The sequence below is a fragment of the Podarcis raffonei genome, chromosome 4 (assembly GCF_027172205.1).
Source record: "Podarcis raffonei isolate rPodRaf1 chromosome 4, rPodRaf1.pri, whole genome shotgun sequence".
NCBI lineage: Eukaryota > Metazoa > Chordata > Lepidosauria > Squamata > Lacertidae > Podarcis > Podarcis raffonei.
Genome location: NC_070605.1, coordinates 3,492,444 through 3,508,300, shown reverse-complemented (window position 1 = coordinate 3,508,300; position 15,857 = coordinate 3,492,444). Strand labels below are relative to the sequence as shown.

At 50.1% G+C, this 15,857-nt stretch overlaps 1 protein-coding gene across 7 annotated transcripts in view; it reads left to right on the top strand.

The window, feature by feature from the left end:
- STIM1 (stromal interaction molecule 1) overlaps positions 1–15,857 on the top strand; it is a 102,768-nt gene that overhangs the window by 67,626 nt on the left and 19,285 nt on the right. For all 7 annotated transcript variants that reach the window (XM_053384819.1, XM_053384821.1, XM_053384820.1 and 4 more), the window contains 2 exons: positions 75–190; positions 12,144–12,321. In XM_053384819.1, the coding sequence (XP_053240794.1) occupies positions 75–190; positions 12,144–12,321 (294 nt within the window). The remainder of the gene's footprint in view (positions 1–74; positions 191–12,143; positions 12,322–15,857) is intronic.

Here is a 15,857-nt window from a genome sequence, read left to right as displayed (position 1 = left end):
CTGGCCAAGCTGTGTTTTTTGCTCCAAATGCCCTTCAGATGTGACCACCTCCTCCGCCTCCCTCTTCCCCGCAGGTTGGCAATCACCAACGCCACCATGACAGGAACTGTCCTGAAGATGACTGACAGGAGCCACAGGCAGAAGCTGCAGCTCAAGGCCCTGGACACGGTGCTCTTTGGGCCGCCTCTCTGTGAGTGACGTTCTTGTGGTCACGTGACTGTATGTGGGTGTAGTGTGTCAGCTGACATGTGTAGATGGGGGGGAACACCTCTGGGGTACTTCTGCTAGGCACTCAGGAAGCTGCAAGGACTCCTTGATCCCTCGTAGCAGAGTAAGATAGTCTTCCATAAACACGGTTTTAACAGTGAGTCCATAAGGCCAATTCTGGTTCCACACGTCCTTCCACAGTGGAGACATAGGTTTCTGGGTGGGAGTTGATCACGGTGAGGGTTTGCCAAATGTCCCTTCCTCTTAGCACGTTTCTCCCTTTTGTCCTGAGTTTGAGCATCTCCAAAACCACACCCTTGGTAAAGGCTGTTCTCCAACTGGAGTGCTCACAGGCCAGTGTTTCCCGGTTGCTGGTGTTTATAGTACATTTTTTAAGATTTGCCTTGAGGGAGACTTTAAACTTCTTTTGTTGGCCACCAGCATTATGCTTTCCATTTTTAAGTTTGGAATAGAGTAGTTACTTTGGAAGACGATCATCAGGCATCCGCAGAACATGACCAGTCCAACGAAGTTGATGTTGAAGAATCATTACTTTGACACGGGTGATCTTTGCTCCTTCCAATACACTGGCATAAGTTTTTGCTATGAGCCATTCAACAGGGGAAGGGACTTCCTTGGAAGGTGGTGGACTCACCTTCATTGGGGGTTTTTAAAGCAGAGTTTGGATGGCTGTCTGTCAGGGATGCTTTAGCTGAGATTCCTGCAGTGCAGGGGGTTGGAATAGACTCTACGATTCTATACACTAGTTCTAGTTTTCTTCTTTTTCGGACTTGATGCCTGGATGGAATGGAGGAGAGAGTTTGCAGGCTGCCTGTAGTTGAGAAGAAATCCCCCTTTCCTGAAAATTTGCCAGAGTGATTTGGGAGTTGGGTTTTGACACTTGGACTGCCTTTAGGTAATTTGTGGCATAGAATTTACTTTGTCGGTTTGGCTTTTAAGTGGTTGTGGCCCAGCCTTGCCTCTGTGTGGTGTAGTGGTTCAGAGCGGTGGACTCGTAATCTGGTGAATTGGGTTCGCTTCCCTGCTCCTCCACATGCAGCTGCTGGGTGACCTTGGACTAGTCACACTTCTTTGAAGTCTCTCAGCCTCACTCAAAACCCCACTTTGTTGTGGGGGAGGAAGGGAAAGGAGAATGTGAGCCGCTTTGAGACTCCTTCGGGTAGTGATAAAGCGGGATATCAAATCCAAACTCTTCTTCTCTTCTTCTTGGAACAAGGAAGGGGGAAATCCAAAGAAATGTGGCTTCAGCATCCAAGACAAAACAGAAATCTGTAACCAGAATATTCGGAATCTCTTAGACAGACAGGTAGATTAATTTGCATGCATGCATTTCCTGGACCTTTTTCCTTTTTGGCTGCCTGAAACCACCCCCCACCCACGCACCCACCTCGGGCCCCCATGCTTGGATTGGCAAGATGAGGAGCTGGGGGGGGCAGTATGGTTAGGCGGCAGCAGAGCAACTTAGGGTTGAGTCGGGATGTTCGTACAGAGAAGCGCTTGTGTTGCTGGTTCTGGACTGCTTCAACTTCTGGTTGAAAAGGGAATAAATTTAACTGGCCATATAAATGGTGTGGAAACCCTCAGGGCCTGCAAGTACTCTAGGAGAGAGGTGGTTGAAGAGGAAAGTGGATGATTTATTTATCATTCTTAAGTGCTGTTTTTCCCTTGTGGGATTCCAAGTGGCTGCAATCGATCTAACCCAGGAGCACGAAGCTGGCGTCTCCTTCTGCTTGGCTCACAGGCTCTGGTGAGTGAGTGGCTCACAGGTTGAACGTCAGGTGTGCCACCGATGCTTCTCTGGGACACCTGATGCTTTGCAGGTTTCTCACAGGCATCTATCTATTTGGCCTCTGTGAGAAAGGATGCTAGACTAGATGGCCTGATCTTGTTAGGTTCTTTCAAAGGGAGGGCATCCCTCCACAAGCTCTCCATACTGCTGATACTGGCAACATTTTGGGGAAAGGTGCGACAAGGTGGTTTAGTGGTGGGAGGCTATAGTGGTGACTGAAGGCAGAGAGAGGCATCGAAGCTTCACCATCTTCCTGCTCAGCTTGGGAGCATAAGGAGAGCTCAACCTGTGAAACAAATTCCAGGATAAAATTAAGGATTTCCTGTTTGCAAATAAATGGTTTATTTATTGGGCCAAGGTGGAGGGTGGGAGTTTCCATCACTACCTTTATCTAGCAGTGATGACCGGAGACCTGGATCTGTGCTCTCCGGCCCGACTCATGGACACTTTAGCTGCGATTCCTGCATTGCAGGGGGTTGAGCTAGATGACCCTTGAGTTCCCTCCAGCTGTAAGCTTCTGTGATTCTGTGGCCCTTTCTTTGATCCTTATGTCAGACGGGTCCTTTTGGGAAAAATCTGAATTTAGGCCTTTTATTCTCCCAAGGAACAGAAACCTTGCTTGAAAGGCACTTTGGCTGTGAAGAAACCCATTTGCTTTGATCAGGAAGAGGCGATTAATCAAAGTATTGCAATTATGGGGCTCAGATATCCTGGCCACTCTAAATATTTACAGTCCAGTGCATTGTGTTTAGGTTGCCTTTGCCTGGTAATGAGCTGAGCGGCAGCAGCAGCCGAGTCCCATTAGTTAGCAGTTCTTGGAAAGGCCGTTTGCCGCCTGCAGGAGACCCATGGCCTTCGTGCAGCTCTGCCAATGCTCCTGATCCCTGCTGCCATGCGCAAGGGCCTTCCTTGTGCACCAGGGCAGCCTCAGTCTGGGGCAGTAACTGAAATAGGGGAGGACAGGTTGCAGGAGGCAAGCGGGGATTTCTTCCAGTGGGGGCTGGGACTTTTAGAAGACATCTGAAGGCAGCCCTTTATAGGGAAGTTTTTAATGTTTGATGTCTCGTTGTGTTTTTATATTGTGTTGGAAGCCTCCCAGGGTGGCTGGAGCAACTCAGTCAGATAGATGGGGTACAAATAATAAAATCACTATTCTTATTGAGGGTCCTGGCAGCCAGGGGCCACACAAGAACATAAGAAGTGCCTGCCAGATCAGGTCAAAGGCCCATCTAGTCCAACATCTTGTTCTTACACTGACCAGGCAGTTGCCTCTCACAGGAACCTACCAGCAGGATTTGAACACAACACTCCTGTGGTTTCCAGCAACTGGTATTCAGAAGCATTTCTCCCTCTGTGGAGACAGAGGACAGCCAGCATGGCTAGTAGCTATCGATAGCCCTCTCCTCCTTGAACCACTGCCTCCTGAGGTTTAACTGTGCACTTTGCACATTAGTATTTAACTTCTTGCCTCGCTGTGCTGCATGTACAGAAACTGGCCCAGGCTGTGAAGTGAGCCAGGAACTGAGGAGGCTGCAGCAGCGTCCTTTGGACACCCTCCTCCTGGCATCGTGTGATTCTTGAGCCCTGTGACAGGAGCTAGGAAGTGAAAGTGCCTCATGGGCCTGGTGGCGGAAGGGAAGCTGGAGCAGGAGGATCAGCCTCCCTCTTCCCACGACCCACCCCACGGGAGGGTCACCTCAGGTGCACCGTCGGTCTGTGTGAGCGCTAGGATAAGCACAGGCCTTGACTGGAGATCTGTGGGAAGGGGCCAGATCTGCCGAGAGGCGCTGAGGTCACTGTATCCCAGCACGCTTTGGAAAGTGCAGGGCAAATGCAGAAAACCTCTCGTTGAAGGGCAGGAAGTCAAAGTGGGGAGCCCAGGGCAGCCCGCGAGCAGGCCGAGCCCCCCTGCTCTGTGCCTGCTTGCTCCGAAATTCCTTCTGTGCGGCGCTCGGTCTCCAAGGGCACCCCAGTGTTTGTTTACTGCCGGAGTTTGTGTGTGACCCTGTCGCCATAGCGCTGGAGCTTTGGTTTCTCCCGGCAAGCACAGCCCCGTGGTGCAAAAGGCAGGTGGCGGGAGGAGGGGGGCGGAGGCAATTTATTCAACCACGGAGGAGACTAGCAAAAAAGGGGGCCGCGGCTGCCTCCTCATCACACCTGCTTCTTAGAGGGCCCTTGGGGCGTTACAGAAGGACATAAGAAGAGCCTGCAGGATCAGGCCAGTTGCCCACCTAGCCCAGCTCCCTGTTCTCACCGTGGCCAGGCAGGTGTCCCAGTGGGAAGCCTGCAAGCTGAATGCAAACACAAGAGCAGCGCTGCAAATGCAGGAGACCTTCTGTCGAGAATATCTGGTGAGCACTGCTGCTTCGCAGGGGGGCTGTGTGTGGAGTAAGCCACAGGAGGATTCCTTTGCAGCAGCAGCAGCACAGATATCAGTCTTGCCCTCCTTTGGAAGGTGAGCAAATGCAAACATTTTAGGAAGGGAGAATTCCCCAACACTTAGGAGCAGCGTGGTTGCTTCTTGGAGCGTCTGGCTTGCCCCGGCCACCCAGAGATTTGAGGAGAGCATGGACTCAAATCCACATTTCCTGTGTTCAAACCTGCCGCCACACCCCTAGAGTGCACACCAGGTGGGTGCAAGGCTGTCGGAAGGACTTATTCATGCAGGGCAGAGGTAAACTATGGCACTTGCTTCCACAAGAGGCAGTGATGGCCGCCAACCCAGACGGATTTAAAAGAGGAGTAGGCAATTCATGGAGATGTCTTCTGGCAGCAATGGCTCTGATCTGTCTCCACAGTCAGCGACTGCAATGCTTCTGAATACCAGTTGCTGGAAACAACAGGAGAGGGGTCTTGTGTTCGAATCCTGCTTGTAGGTCTCCCTTTGGGGCATCTGATTCTCCACTGTGAGAACAGGATACTGGGTTAGATGAGCCATTGGCCTGATCCAGCAGCAGGCTCTCCTTATGAGAGGTTATGACAGTCTATCGGCGGTAGTTGTACAAGAGCTTGATTCACTGCTAATAAAAACATTTGACAGGTCTAGAAAGCAAAACTCCTATCTTCCGAGACACGGTGATAAGGACTGACCCTCTTTCTGGTTACTTTGCCTGTAGCATAAGATGCTGATGACGTCTCTCTCAGTGCAAAACACTTGCAAAATCTTGGCATTGTGAAGCACGGAGCTGGACACATCCTCCTGGCACCGCACACAGGAATGTCAGAGCTGAAAGCCCAGCTTTTCCCAGGGTCACCGTCCTGCAATTTTGACGATGTCTCTATAAGAACGCGAAGGGGCAGCTATCAGCCCCCTGCATCTCCTAAACACCTCCCGAATTCAATTTGAAGCAGGGTGGCTTTTTCAGACTTCTCAGTAGAAGTGGAGGGGGCGGGGTGTTTCTCCCAGACCTGTTCTTGTGCGGCTGCATTTCTCAAGGAGGACATTTCCATTATGCCTTTGCGAAATTGGATCCAGTCCCCAGGGACTGTATTGCAGTACCTTCTGAGGAAAGTGCAGAAGAGGAGGAGGAATTGTTCCTTCCGTGAATGCTCCTTGCTCTCCCCTGGACTGAAAGCTTCCTTATGGATACCCAGGGAAACTCATGAGAGCAGGGGTCAGCAACCTTTTTCAGCCGTGGGCCGGTCCACCGTCCCTCAGACCATGTGGGGGGCCGGACTATGTTTTGGAGGAAAAAAATGAACGAATTCCTATGCCCAACAAATAACCCAGAGATGCATTTTAAATCAAAGCACACATTCTACTCATGTAAAAACATGCTGATTCCCGGACCGTCCAGGGGCCAGATTGAGAAGGCGATTGGGCCAGATCCAGCCTCCGGGCCTTAGGTTGCCTACCCCTGCATTAGAGGGTTTGAGGGATGCTCAAGTCAAGGCAGAAGCAAGCCAAGGCTTCTCACTTGCTCCACCACAAGCTCACTTTCAATATCTGTGATGCCATTTTTCTCCTGCTGCAGAACTTCTGCCGTTCTGGGCACCCCTGTTGAAGAAGGATATTGACAAGCTGAAGGATTTGTGTAGAGCAGGGCGACCGATATGATCCAGGGTCTGACAACCAAGCCTTAGGAGGAATGGTTAGAGTAGCTGGGTATGTTTCGCTTGGAGACTGAGAGGAGATAAGATAAAGGTAAAGGTAAAGGTACCCCTGCCCGTACGGACCAGTCTTGCCAGACTCTAGGGTTGTGCGCCCATCTCACTCAAGAGGCTGGGGGCCAGCGCTGTCCGGAGACACTTCCGGGTCACGTGGCCAGGGTGACATCGCTGCTCTGGCGAGCCAGAGCCGCACACGGAAACGCCGTTTACCTTCCCGCTAGTAAGCGGTCCCTATTTATCTACTTGCACCCGGGAGTGCTTTCAAACTGCTAGGTTGGCAGGCGCTGGGACCGAACAACGGGAGCGCACCCCGCCGCGGGGATTCGAACCGCCGACCTTTCGATCGGCAAGCCCTAAGCGCTGAGGCTTTTACCCACAGCGCCACCCGCGTCCCTTGGAGATAAGATAGTCATCTTCAAATATCTAAAGCCCTGCCCCATGGAAGTTGTAGCAAGCTTGTTTTCTCCTGCTCTGGAGAAATAGACCCATGGCTAAACGCAAAGAAGAACTTTCTGACAGCGAGAGCTGTTCAACCATGGAGTGGACTCCTTCCAAAGGTGGGGAACTCTCCTTCCTTGGAGACTTTAAATCAGAGTTTGGGTAACCATCTATCAGGGATTCTTTAGCTGAGATTCCTGCCTCGTAGGGGGTTGGACTAGATGACCCTCCGGGTCCCTTCCAGCCTGACAGTTCTATGATTCTATGCACTAGTTCTCATTTTTAGGCAGGCCATGGTGTCTGGATTCTTGCGCTCCTGCCAGCAAGCAACATCCATCCCCACAATTAGCAGTGCCAGAATAAATACATAGTAGGTGCCAGAGACACCACCAAGATGCAAAGCAGACATCACCAACCATGTCCGGAAAGAAGCATTCAGTGCAAAGCAGTTAAAGATTTTTTGGTGCAATCAAGAGGGCTCTGGGAAGGCCAGGAGGCTCCAGGGACCTCATCCATGAGAAAATGGACCCAATACAAATAGAAGTGCTCCATTTCCCTTCAAGGACTGAGCCCTACGCCTTTTTGTTTTCGCTGGACTCAGAGTGGAACTCTCTTGAGCAATTATTGGGTGATTAGAGAGAGTGAAATAAGATGGGGATAGGAGGGAGGGAGGGAGCAGGGAGGTGGCACACAGTCCATTTGGGACCCAGGGCAGAGTCTGTGGGGCTCTTCTGTTTTGCCACCCAGTCATCTGCCCGGTCCAGATCATTGTGTGGCACAAGAAGAAATGGGGCATCGCGCCCGAGATCTCATGGCTCAGACAAGCCTCCCAAGCCAAATACTCCAGGAAGCAACACTGGAGGGTCAGAACCAGCAACCCAGAAGAGCCTTGAAGTTCTTCTGCGCTGAGTTCTCAGTGACCCAGCCCTGCCCAGAGCCATCCAAATAAGGACTGGCCTCCCTAAGAGCATGTTGGTTGAAAGGTCCCTCGGATCTCACATAAAAACACCATTCTGAGAGTAAACAAACAGCACTGGTCAGCAAGCCAGCCAAGAGTGTTTCCATTCAGCATGTGAGCAGACAGCAGGCCGCTTCCTTCCGTAACCAGCCTCAAAGTATAAATCTCTTACGGACTGTTACAGCACATAAACCCATTCTTGTTTTTCTGCTGTTACACCCCACACGGTACCCATACAATCTCCATGGTCCCCATCACCGAAGCAGCTGCCAGCCACTAGAAAGGAAGGCTCCTTTGCCACCAGCAGGAATTTCGCTTGAAATGCAAAGAGCAGTTTGGGGGGAAGTGGTCTTTGTGGCAGGGAAAGAGTTAAACTCCCCTTCCCCACCCAACAGGGTCCTGTGGCTGCATAGCCATAGTCCAGAGGAGGGCAACCAAAATGGTCAAAGGCCTGGAAACGATGCCTTATGAGGAACGGCTAAGGGAGCTGGGCATGTTTAGCCTGGAGAAGAGGAGGTTAAGGGGTGATATGATAGCCATGTTCAAATATATAAAAGGATGTCACATAGAGGAGGGAGAAAGGTTGTTTTCTGCTGCTCCAGAGAAGCGGACACAGAGCAATGGTTCCAAACTACAAGAAAGAAGATTCCACCTAAACATTAGGAAGAACTTCCTGACATTAAGAGCTGTTTGACAGTGGAATTTGCTGCCAAGGAGTGTGGTGGAGTCTCCTTCTTTGGAGGTCTTTAAGCAGAGGTTTGACAACCATATGCCAAGAGTGCTCTGATGGTGTTTCCTGCTTGGCAGGGGGTTGGACTTGATGGCCCTTGTGGTCTCTTCCAACTCTATGATTCTATAATTCTATAGGCTTCCCATCAACTGCTATTTGCCTCACAAAAAAGTTTGCAAATGGTAAAATGAGGGATGGCAGAGATTTACAGCCAGAGGAAGCAATGAGTTTTCCAGGTGCTCTTCAAATTCAGCTTGCTTGGAGTACATGAGCCTGGCTTTCTGTAACGGAGTGGACAGATTCCAGACAGATGAAAGGAAGGACTTTTTAACGCAGCTCATAACTGCCACTCGCAGGACGCAGTGGTGGCCACCAACCTAGATGGCTTTAAAAGAGGATTAGGCAAATGAATGGATGACTCTTGATGGCTACTAGCTATGGAGGCAGCAATGCTTCTGAACACCAGTTCCTGGAAAGCACAGGAAGGGAGAGCATTGCTCTTGTGCTTGAATCCTGCTTGTGGGTTTCCCAGAACAGGCATCTGGTTGGCCACTGTGAGAACAGGATGCTGGACTAGATGAACCATAGGCCTGATCCAGTAGGCTTTTCTTAGGTTCTTACGAGTCTCTCTTGAGGCCTCTCCAAGTCTCGGAAGCTCCTTTCCGAGTTGCAGGCTGTCATAGCGAAAGCTGGCCATTCTTAGGGATGCTTTGTGACGTGTTTGCTGCCAAGTGACGTCAACATGAGGGCTTGAGGACTGCAGCTCCAGTTGTCCCATCCAACCCAGAGAATGTGGGAGGCTTCCTCATACACCATAAGGAAACAAAACCCTGGGGTCATTTTTCTAAGGATGGATCTTTCCTTGTTTGCAGTGCCTTCCTGAAACTTTGGCTCCCTGCCACTCTAATCCCCAAATCCAGCCATGGTTTGATTGCTCTGAGCTCTTTGAAGAGTCCTTGTGTCCTCAGGGTGATCTCCTCTTTCTCTCGAGCAGAGGAGTTACATAACTGCCTCCTAGGAATCTTACCATTTTAGGTGAAGTGAGGAGTGCTTTCCAATTACCCGTTTCTGCGATAGGAATTTCCAATTTACTCTGCTGGCTGCTTGGAGGTCAAAGGAGACCCCAGGACTTGACCCTTCAGCCCTGTCTCACATCAGGCTCCGCCCCCTGTGATAAAGGCCCACCATGCTAGACTTGGTGTGACTGACAGTAGCCATTATCAGGTGACCATGCAACCAGGGTCCGTTTGCACAGGGTGTAGCTTAATCAGGAAAGGTGGTGCAGACCCTGGATCAGGGCTTCTAATCAGTGGTGGGCTGGACGAGGGCCAAATTCTGCATCCTGGCAGGTTGGTGGCATTGTGGGTAAGCAGTTCCTGAGCGGATTATTGGCCAGTTTCCTGCTTTGGATGGGGTCTCACTCCCCTGAAGGAGCATGTTTGTAGCTTGGATGCATTTCTATTGCTAGAGGCTAAGGAGTGCTGGGAAGACAGTTTCTGGACTAGGATGGCTTGGCCGCTGTGGTTCCTGCATTGGTAACCTTGATGATTGCAATGGTCTCCGTGTGGCGCTGCCATTGAGGGAGAATGCAGAAGCTCAACTGCTCACTGAGGCAGGATAGAAGCACAGAATTGTAGAGTTGGAAGGGACCCGGAGAGTCATCGATTCCAACCCTCTGCAAAGCATAGAATCATAGAATCATAGAGTTGGAAGAGACCACAAGGGCCATCGAGTCCAACCCCCTGCCAAGCAGGAAACACCATCAGAGCACTCCTGACATATGGTTGTCAAGCCTCTGCTTAAAGACCTCCAAAGAAGGAGACTCCACCACACTCCTTGGCAGCAAATTCCACTGTCAAACAGCTCTTACTGTCAGGAAGTTCTTCCTAATGTTTAGGTGGAATCTTCTTTATTGTAGTTTGGATCCATTGCTCCGTGTCCGCTTCTCTGGAGCAGCAGAAAACAACCTTTCTCCCTCCTCTATGTGACATCCTTTTATATATTTGAACATGGCTATCATATCACCCCTTAACCTCCTCTTAACAGGAATGTGCAGCTGTCCCATATGGGGATCAAACCTGCAACCTTGGCATTATCAGCGCCATGCTCTAACCAGGAATATTGCCATCCTGTTGCTCCACTGTTCACAGAACTGCACTGGCCACCAGATAGCTACTAGATAAAGGTGCCGGTACTGGTGTACAAAGGCCTATGCAGCTTGGAGGCGGGGTACCTGGAAGATTGGCTGGCCCCTTCTGTACCCAGCTGATCACTGTAGTCTTCAGGACAGGGCATCTTCTCAGGAGATCTGTCTCATAGGAAGTCTGAATTGAGCCTCCTTCAATGCCCTTTGGAACTCCCTTCTGCTAGATATCAGGCAGGCACCTTCTCCAATGAAGACTAGCGGAGTTATTTTATCCCGCTTTGTTTCTGCACTAGATTTGAAACTCTTTTGACTTGCAGTTGTTTCAGATGCGTTTTAATTTGTGCTGTGGAATCGCTTCAAGAGGCCTCGTAGGAAGTGATTCATAAATAAAGTAAATAATGCATTGGTGACGGAGCTCATGCTTCAGGCAGGGATGTGTATATTTAGTGCTTTTGCAGGAATGCTCTGTAAGCACATGATCTAAGAATAGCTGGGGAAGAATATGACTTTCTGAGGCTTGGCTGCTGCTGGGCCAGTGGGGAGTCCAAGAAGGCAGGGTGATCTGTTGGGCTGGAGCTATGGGAGGGCCAGCCTTGGGGCAGAGTTGATGGCCAGCCAGTGTCCCCACTGAGAAGTCCATCCAGAGGGTGAGAGGGAACTGGAACAAGGATGTTGGCAGGCCGGTGGGCTAAAGCAAAGCAACATACCATGGCAGGGGCAACCGCTGCAAAGTCAGGAAGAATCCGCAGGAGTAGTATATTGTTGTTGAAGGATGGGAGAAGGAGAGGTCCCTCCAAGAGGAGCCTCAAGAACAGGCTTCCTCAAACTCAGCCCTCCAGATGTTTTTGGCCTACAACTCCCATGATCCCTAGCTAGCAGGACCAGTGGTCAGGGATGATTGTAGTCCCAAAACAGCTGGAGGGCCGAGTTTGAGGAAGCCTGCTCAAGAGAGAGGATGTCTGCATCCCTGTAACTAGTGAATAATAATTGTGCATGCACACTATTTAATTTATCTGCAGCTTTTCTGTACTGCTCAGACACAAACACACACAAAAATCTGAGTGGCTCACAAATAAAACTAAAAATGTGAAATATAAATATATTTATTTAACTGAGTTTCGGGGGGGGTGGAATTGCAGAGATTGCAAATTGTATTATAAACTGATTCACACACAACACGTAAAGGCAGTTTCAAATGCTACAAATAAATATTGCAGAGTGCAACAAGGCAAGCGAATAAAAATCCAAAGAAGCAAAACAGGGCCAGTGAAACTGTTTGTAATCTAGAACGCCTGGTCCGATCTTTATCTGGCGCCGAAAAGCTTGCTGTGCTGGTGTGAAGTGTGCCTCTCTGGGGAGGACACTTCAGAATCAGGGCACAGACTAACATCACTGTTTTTCTGAAACTAAGGGTGACGCTGTCCTCTAGTCTACTAGACCGACTTGTGCTGGCGAAGACCCAGGGCCCACTTTTAAGCCAAATCCCCATCCATCAGTTGATGTCCAGTGTGCTAGTGTACAGGATTCTGCCTTAGGCAAGGAATTATGTGTGGTTCCGAAGTTTGTATGGAAAGTTGGCTACTATGGGCTCTTCCTGTCCCTTGGAGCTTTCCTTGCCTGCCCTAAGCACAGCCACAGGTGTATATCAAATGCAAAAGAGCAAAAGGAAGGAAGGAAGGGAAGGAGAGGAGGTGGGCTTGTTTCCTTGTCTAAATAGGCCACTGTGTGACTTCTGTTTCCCCAGTGACCCGTCATAACCACTTGAAGGACTTCATGCTGGTGGTGTCCATTGTGATTGGGGTGGGCGGCTGCTGGTTTGCTTACATCCAGAACCGCTACTCGAAAGAGCACATGAAGAAGATGATGAAGGACCTTGAAGGTCTCCACAGAGCTGAGCAGAGTCTGCATGATCTCCAGGAAAGGTGAGTCTTGGAGGCTGCAGGGTGCCATGGGTGGTGCCACCCGCTGCCCTGGCTCTCTCCCTTCTCCGCTAGTACCTGGCATGCTGATGACTTTTGCTCAGATCTTCTCAAATACTTTGGTATGAGACCTGCTTGTGCTTCTGATTTGGCACTTACGAACCACAAAGCACTGGGTGAAGCCCCCTTGCAAAGCAAGCATGATGGGCCTGTCCTGACCTCGCTCCTGCCCACCATGTGCCAGTATCACCCAGCAAGGATCAAGGGTGGGCATCTAGTGCTTTGTGTGGACCAGAAGACTGTTGGCTTGAAACACCCAGAAGTTCATGCAGGTGAGCTGTTACCTGTCAGATCTTGAAACCTCCCAAGGATGGAGACAGCAGAACTTCAGTGGAGAGTCCAGGTTTCTAGGCAGCTTATTCCAACTGGTCTTACAGCGAGGGGGTTTCTTCTAGCACTTAATTTAAACCAGGGGTTCCCAAATATTTTGGGGGCTCTGCTCCCCTGGTTCTATGAACTCATCCCCAGCGCTCCTTATCCTGTGAAAACCATCATTCAAAAGGAAGATAACACAGTAAAACAGTGAATTGCACAATTATTCAAAATCCAGTTTAAACTATTTAATTAATTCAACAAAACTAAGGAACTTGATCCAGTGATGCCAGCTTCTCAAAATCTGATAGTTATTTATGCCTCCATCACACACCCCTGCCACCCCCTTTACCTCTTAGCACCTTCCAAGGGAATCCCTCCCGACTCCCAGGGATGGTTCAGCTCATTTCAGAACCACTGATTTAACCCTTACTTCCCTGTATTCGGAATTTGTTTCTTCTTGGTCTGCCTTTGGTGGGTGGATGGGCTAAACAATAGAGATAATCTCTGTGACCGGAATAATCCCTGCAGATTAACCGAGCAAACTGACATCTATTTTCTTATAGCGTAATTGTGAGCAGTTATTGGCATGCGGCATCCACACGGCTCTGTTAGTCTGTCCTATTTGCAGCAAGCAAAGAGCAGTGAGGCTTTTTAGCTTTTAGTCCATGCCTGCAGTTGGTGAGGCCTGGGATAGAGGGTGATTTGCCCCAAACATGCAGGATTTGAACCCAGAACCTGCCACAGGCAGGCCCCATGCTAGTCCTGAGGCACCTTCCCTCCTCTTGCTCCCTGCCAGCACAAACTGGGGTTCCTGTTTCGATTCAACGGACACCAGAGAGAGGCTCCCAAAAGGGGCATGAAATCATCCTCTTCCTTCCTCCCTCCTCACACCCTCCAGTTATCTGGCCTGATTCCGGCCAACTGAGAAGAGGCTGAGCGTGAGTCACTTAAATAATGGAAGCCACCCAGGACCCACTGTGGCTTGGAAGCGCCCCCCCCCCCAACTCTGCCTTTGCAGGAGGAGCTGCTTCTGCTGCGGCAAGGCTCGGCTCATCACAGTCTGTTGTTTTGTCTCTGCAGCTCTGTGCATGCATGCAGTTCCCTGAGAACCTCCCTGTCCCCGCCACCCTTTTAAAAAATGCCTGAACATGTGCAGACAAGCAGTGCTCAGGGTGTGGAGCCTTTTGTCTCCCTCCCTCTCGTGTGTTCCTTGGCCTTGAGCACTTCGTGTTCCCCCTCTGGCCATCGCTCCCTCCCAGCCACCAACCAGGCGGCAAAAGCTCAGTTACAGGATTCAGAACCCAGCCAGCTCATTTAGCATGTTTTGGCAACACAAAGCAATTACATCGCTCCACCTAGTTGCTCTCCGACACAGGCCTGCTGATAAGCAGTTCGGGGGAGGCAAGGGCCTCCTGGGTCTGGACCCTGGAAGAGTTGCTTCCTGGACAGAAAATAATCTTGCAGTCGCCCCCAGAAGGAGTGGAGGGGCCTGTCCTGGGCTAAGGGGCCATGAAGACAGTTCTGTGCAAGGCCAGGGCTTCTGAGGTCCTTTCAAACGATTTTTTAATCCATAAACAGGGTTATACACACCACGTTCCTAATGAAGTACCCCCACATCTGAAGGTTTTAGTGAACCGAAGTAATGGGAAATTAGACAGAAAAGTTTTCCTCCCTCTCTAACACACGCGGACATCCAGTGAACCTGAACATTGGAAGATTCTGAGCAGATAAAAAGAAGGACATTTTCATGCAGCACATGGTTAAATTGTGGAACTCCCTGCCACAGGAGGCAGTAATGGCCACGAACCTAGATGACTTTAAGAGAGGGTGGGACAAATTTGTGGAGAGGGATAGCAGCAGCTATTAGCAACGATAGAGGCTGAGGTCTGTTTCCATGTAAGAGGCGGCAATGCTTCTGAATACCAGCAATCGTTGGCAAATGCAGGAGGAGGGGGGCCTCTTGTGCTCAGGTCTTGTTCGTGTGGGAATGTTGTAGATACCAGGAGAGGATATATTGATTTAATGGTATCTTTCCTCACTCAGCAGCAGCGCGACATTCCCTAATATATAGCAGGAAGCTAGTTGGTGGATTTGTTTGAATCTCTTAAGTAATCCAATCTGGCTTGTCTAGATTGGGTTTGTTCCTGGTAAATCTCCTTTGTTCCATTTTTAAAAGAATAAAAATGCTCTTCTCTTAAAATAATGAAAATAAGTTTACTCACATTCAGTTCACAGTTGGTTCCCGGAAGGCAGGCTTTAGCTTAGAGTTACAGAAGAGGGTTTGAGTTCATCCCATATGGGGATGAGCCCATGTGCTGCTGGCTGAGGGCCAGCAGATAGCAAAATACATCGTTATCAAGAGGAAAAAGAGGGAGGTGGCTCCATGACCAGCCCCTTTTATGGGGTCTCCCAGGGTCATGCCCACCTACCTGGTTACACGCAGGGGGAGGAAACTCCAGACCAGGTGTGACAGGAAGTCCTCCTGGCTGTGGAGTAACACCCCCCTGTGTGTCCACTCTGGGCAAACAGGAAGTGCTGTACTTGACTGCTTATGTTACATCCCACAGATTTCCCTTTGGGGCATCTGGTTGGCTGCTGTGAGAAGAAGATGCTGGACTAGATGGGCCATTGGCCTGATCCAGCAGGCTCTTCTTAGGTTCTTATGTAACGATCTGTATGGACGTGACAATCAGCTGCAGGTGGAGTGCAGAGAGCATCTTGCAGGTGTTGTGCTCCTCCTGCCAGACAGGTGTGGGGTTGCCCCGACTTGGCCCTGTGAACTGGCCTGAGGGCCTCCTTTGCTGGCTCACCAGGGCAGGTGAAGCACCAGCAGTTGGGTGCAGCCTGTTCTGCTCCTGACACGAGGAGAAGAGAAACATGAGGTGGCTTCCCTGGAGCCTGAAAGGCGGCCAGTTCTGAGGAACAAACTGCTTTGCAGTGTCTCTGGTGCCATTTGCCGCTTTGGCAGACGTCACTCTCCAGCGTGACACACAGAACTTTTCAGCCGGGAACTGGCTGAATGATCTCTGCCTCTTGTAATAAATGCCCAGTATTTATTTATTTATTTGATTCTTATGCTGCTTTCAAGACCATAGGTGCTTTCAGAAAGTTTCACAAGTTAAAATTACATTAGAACATAAAAATTACCCTGCTTTAAAATCACA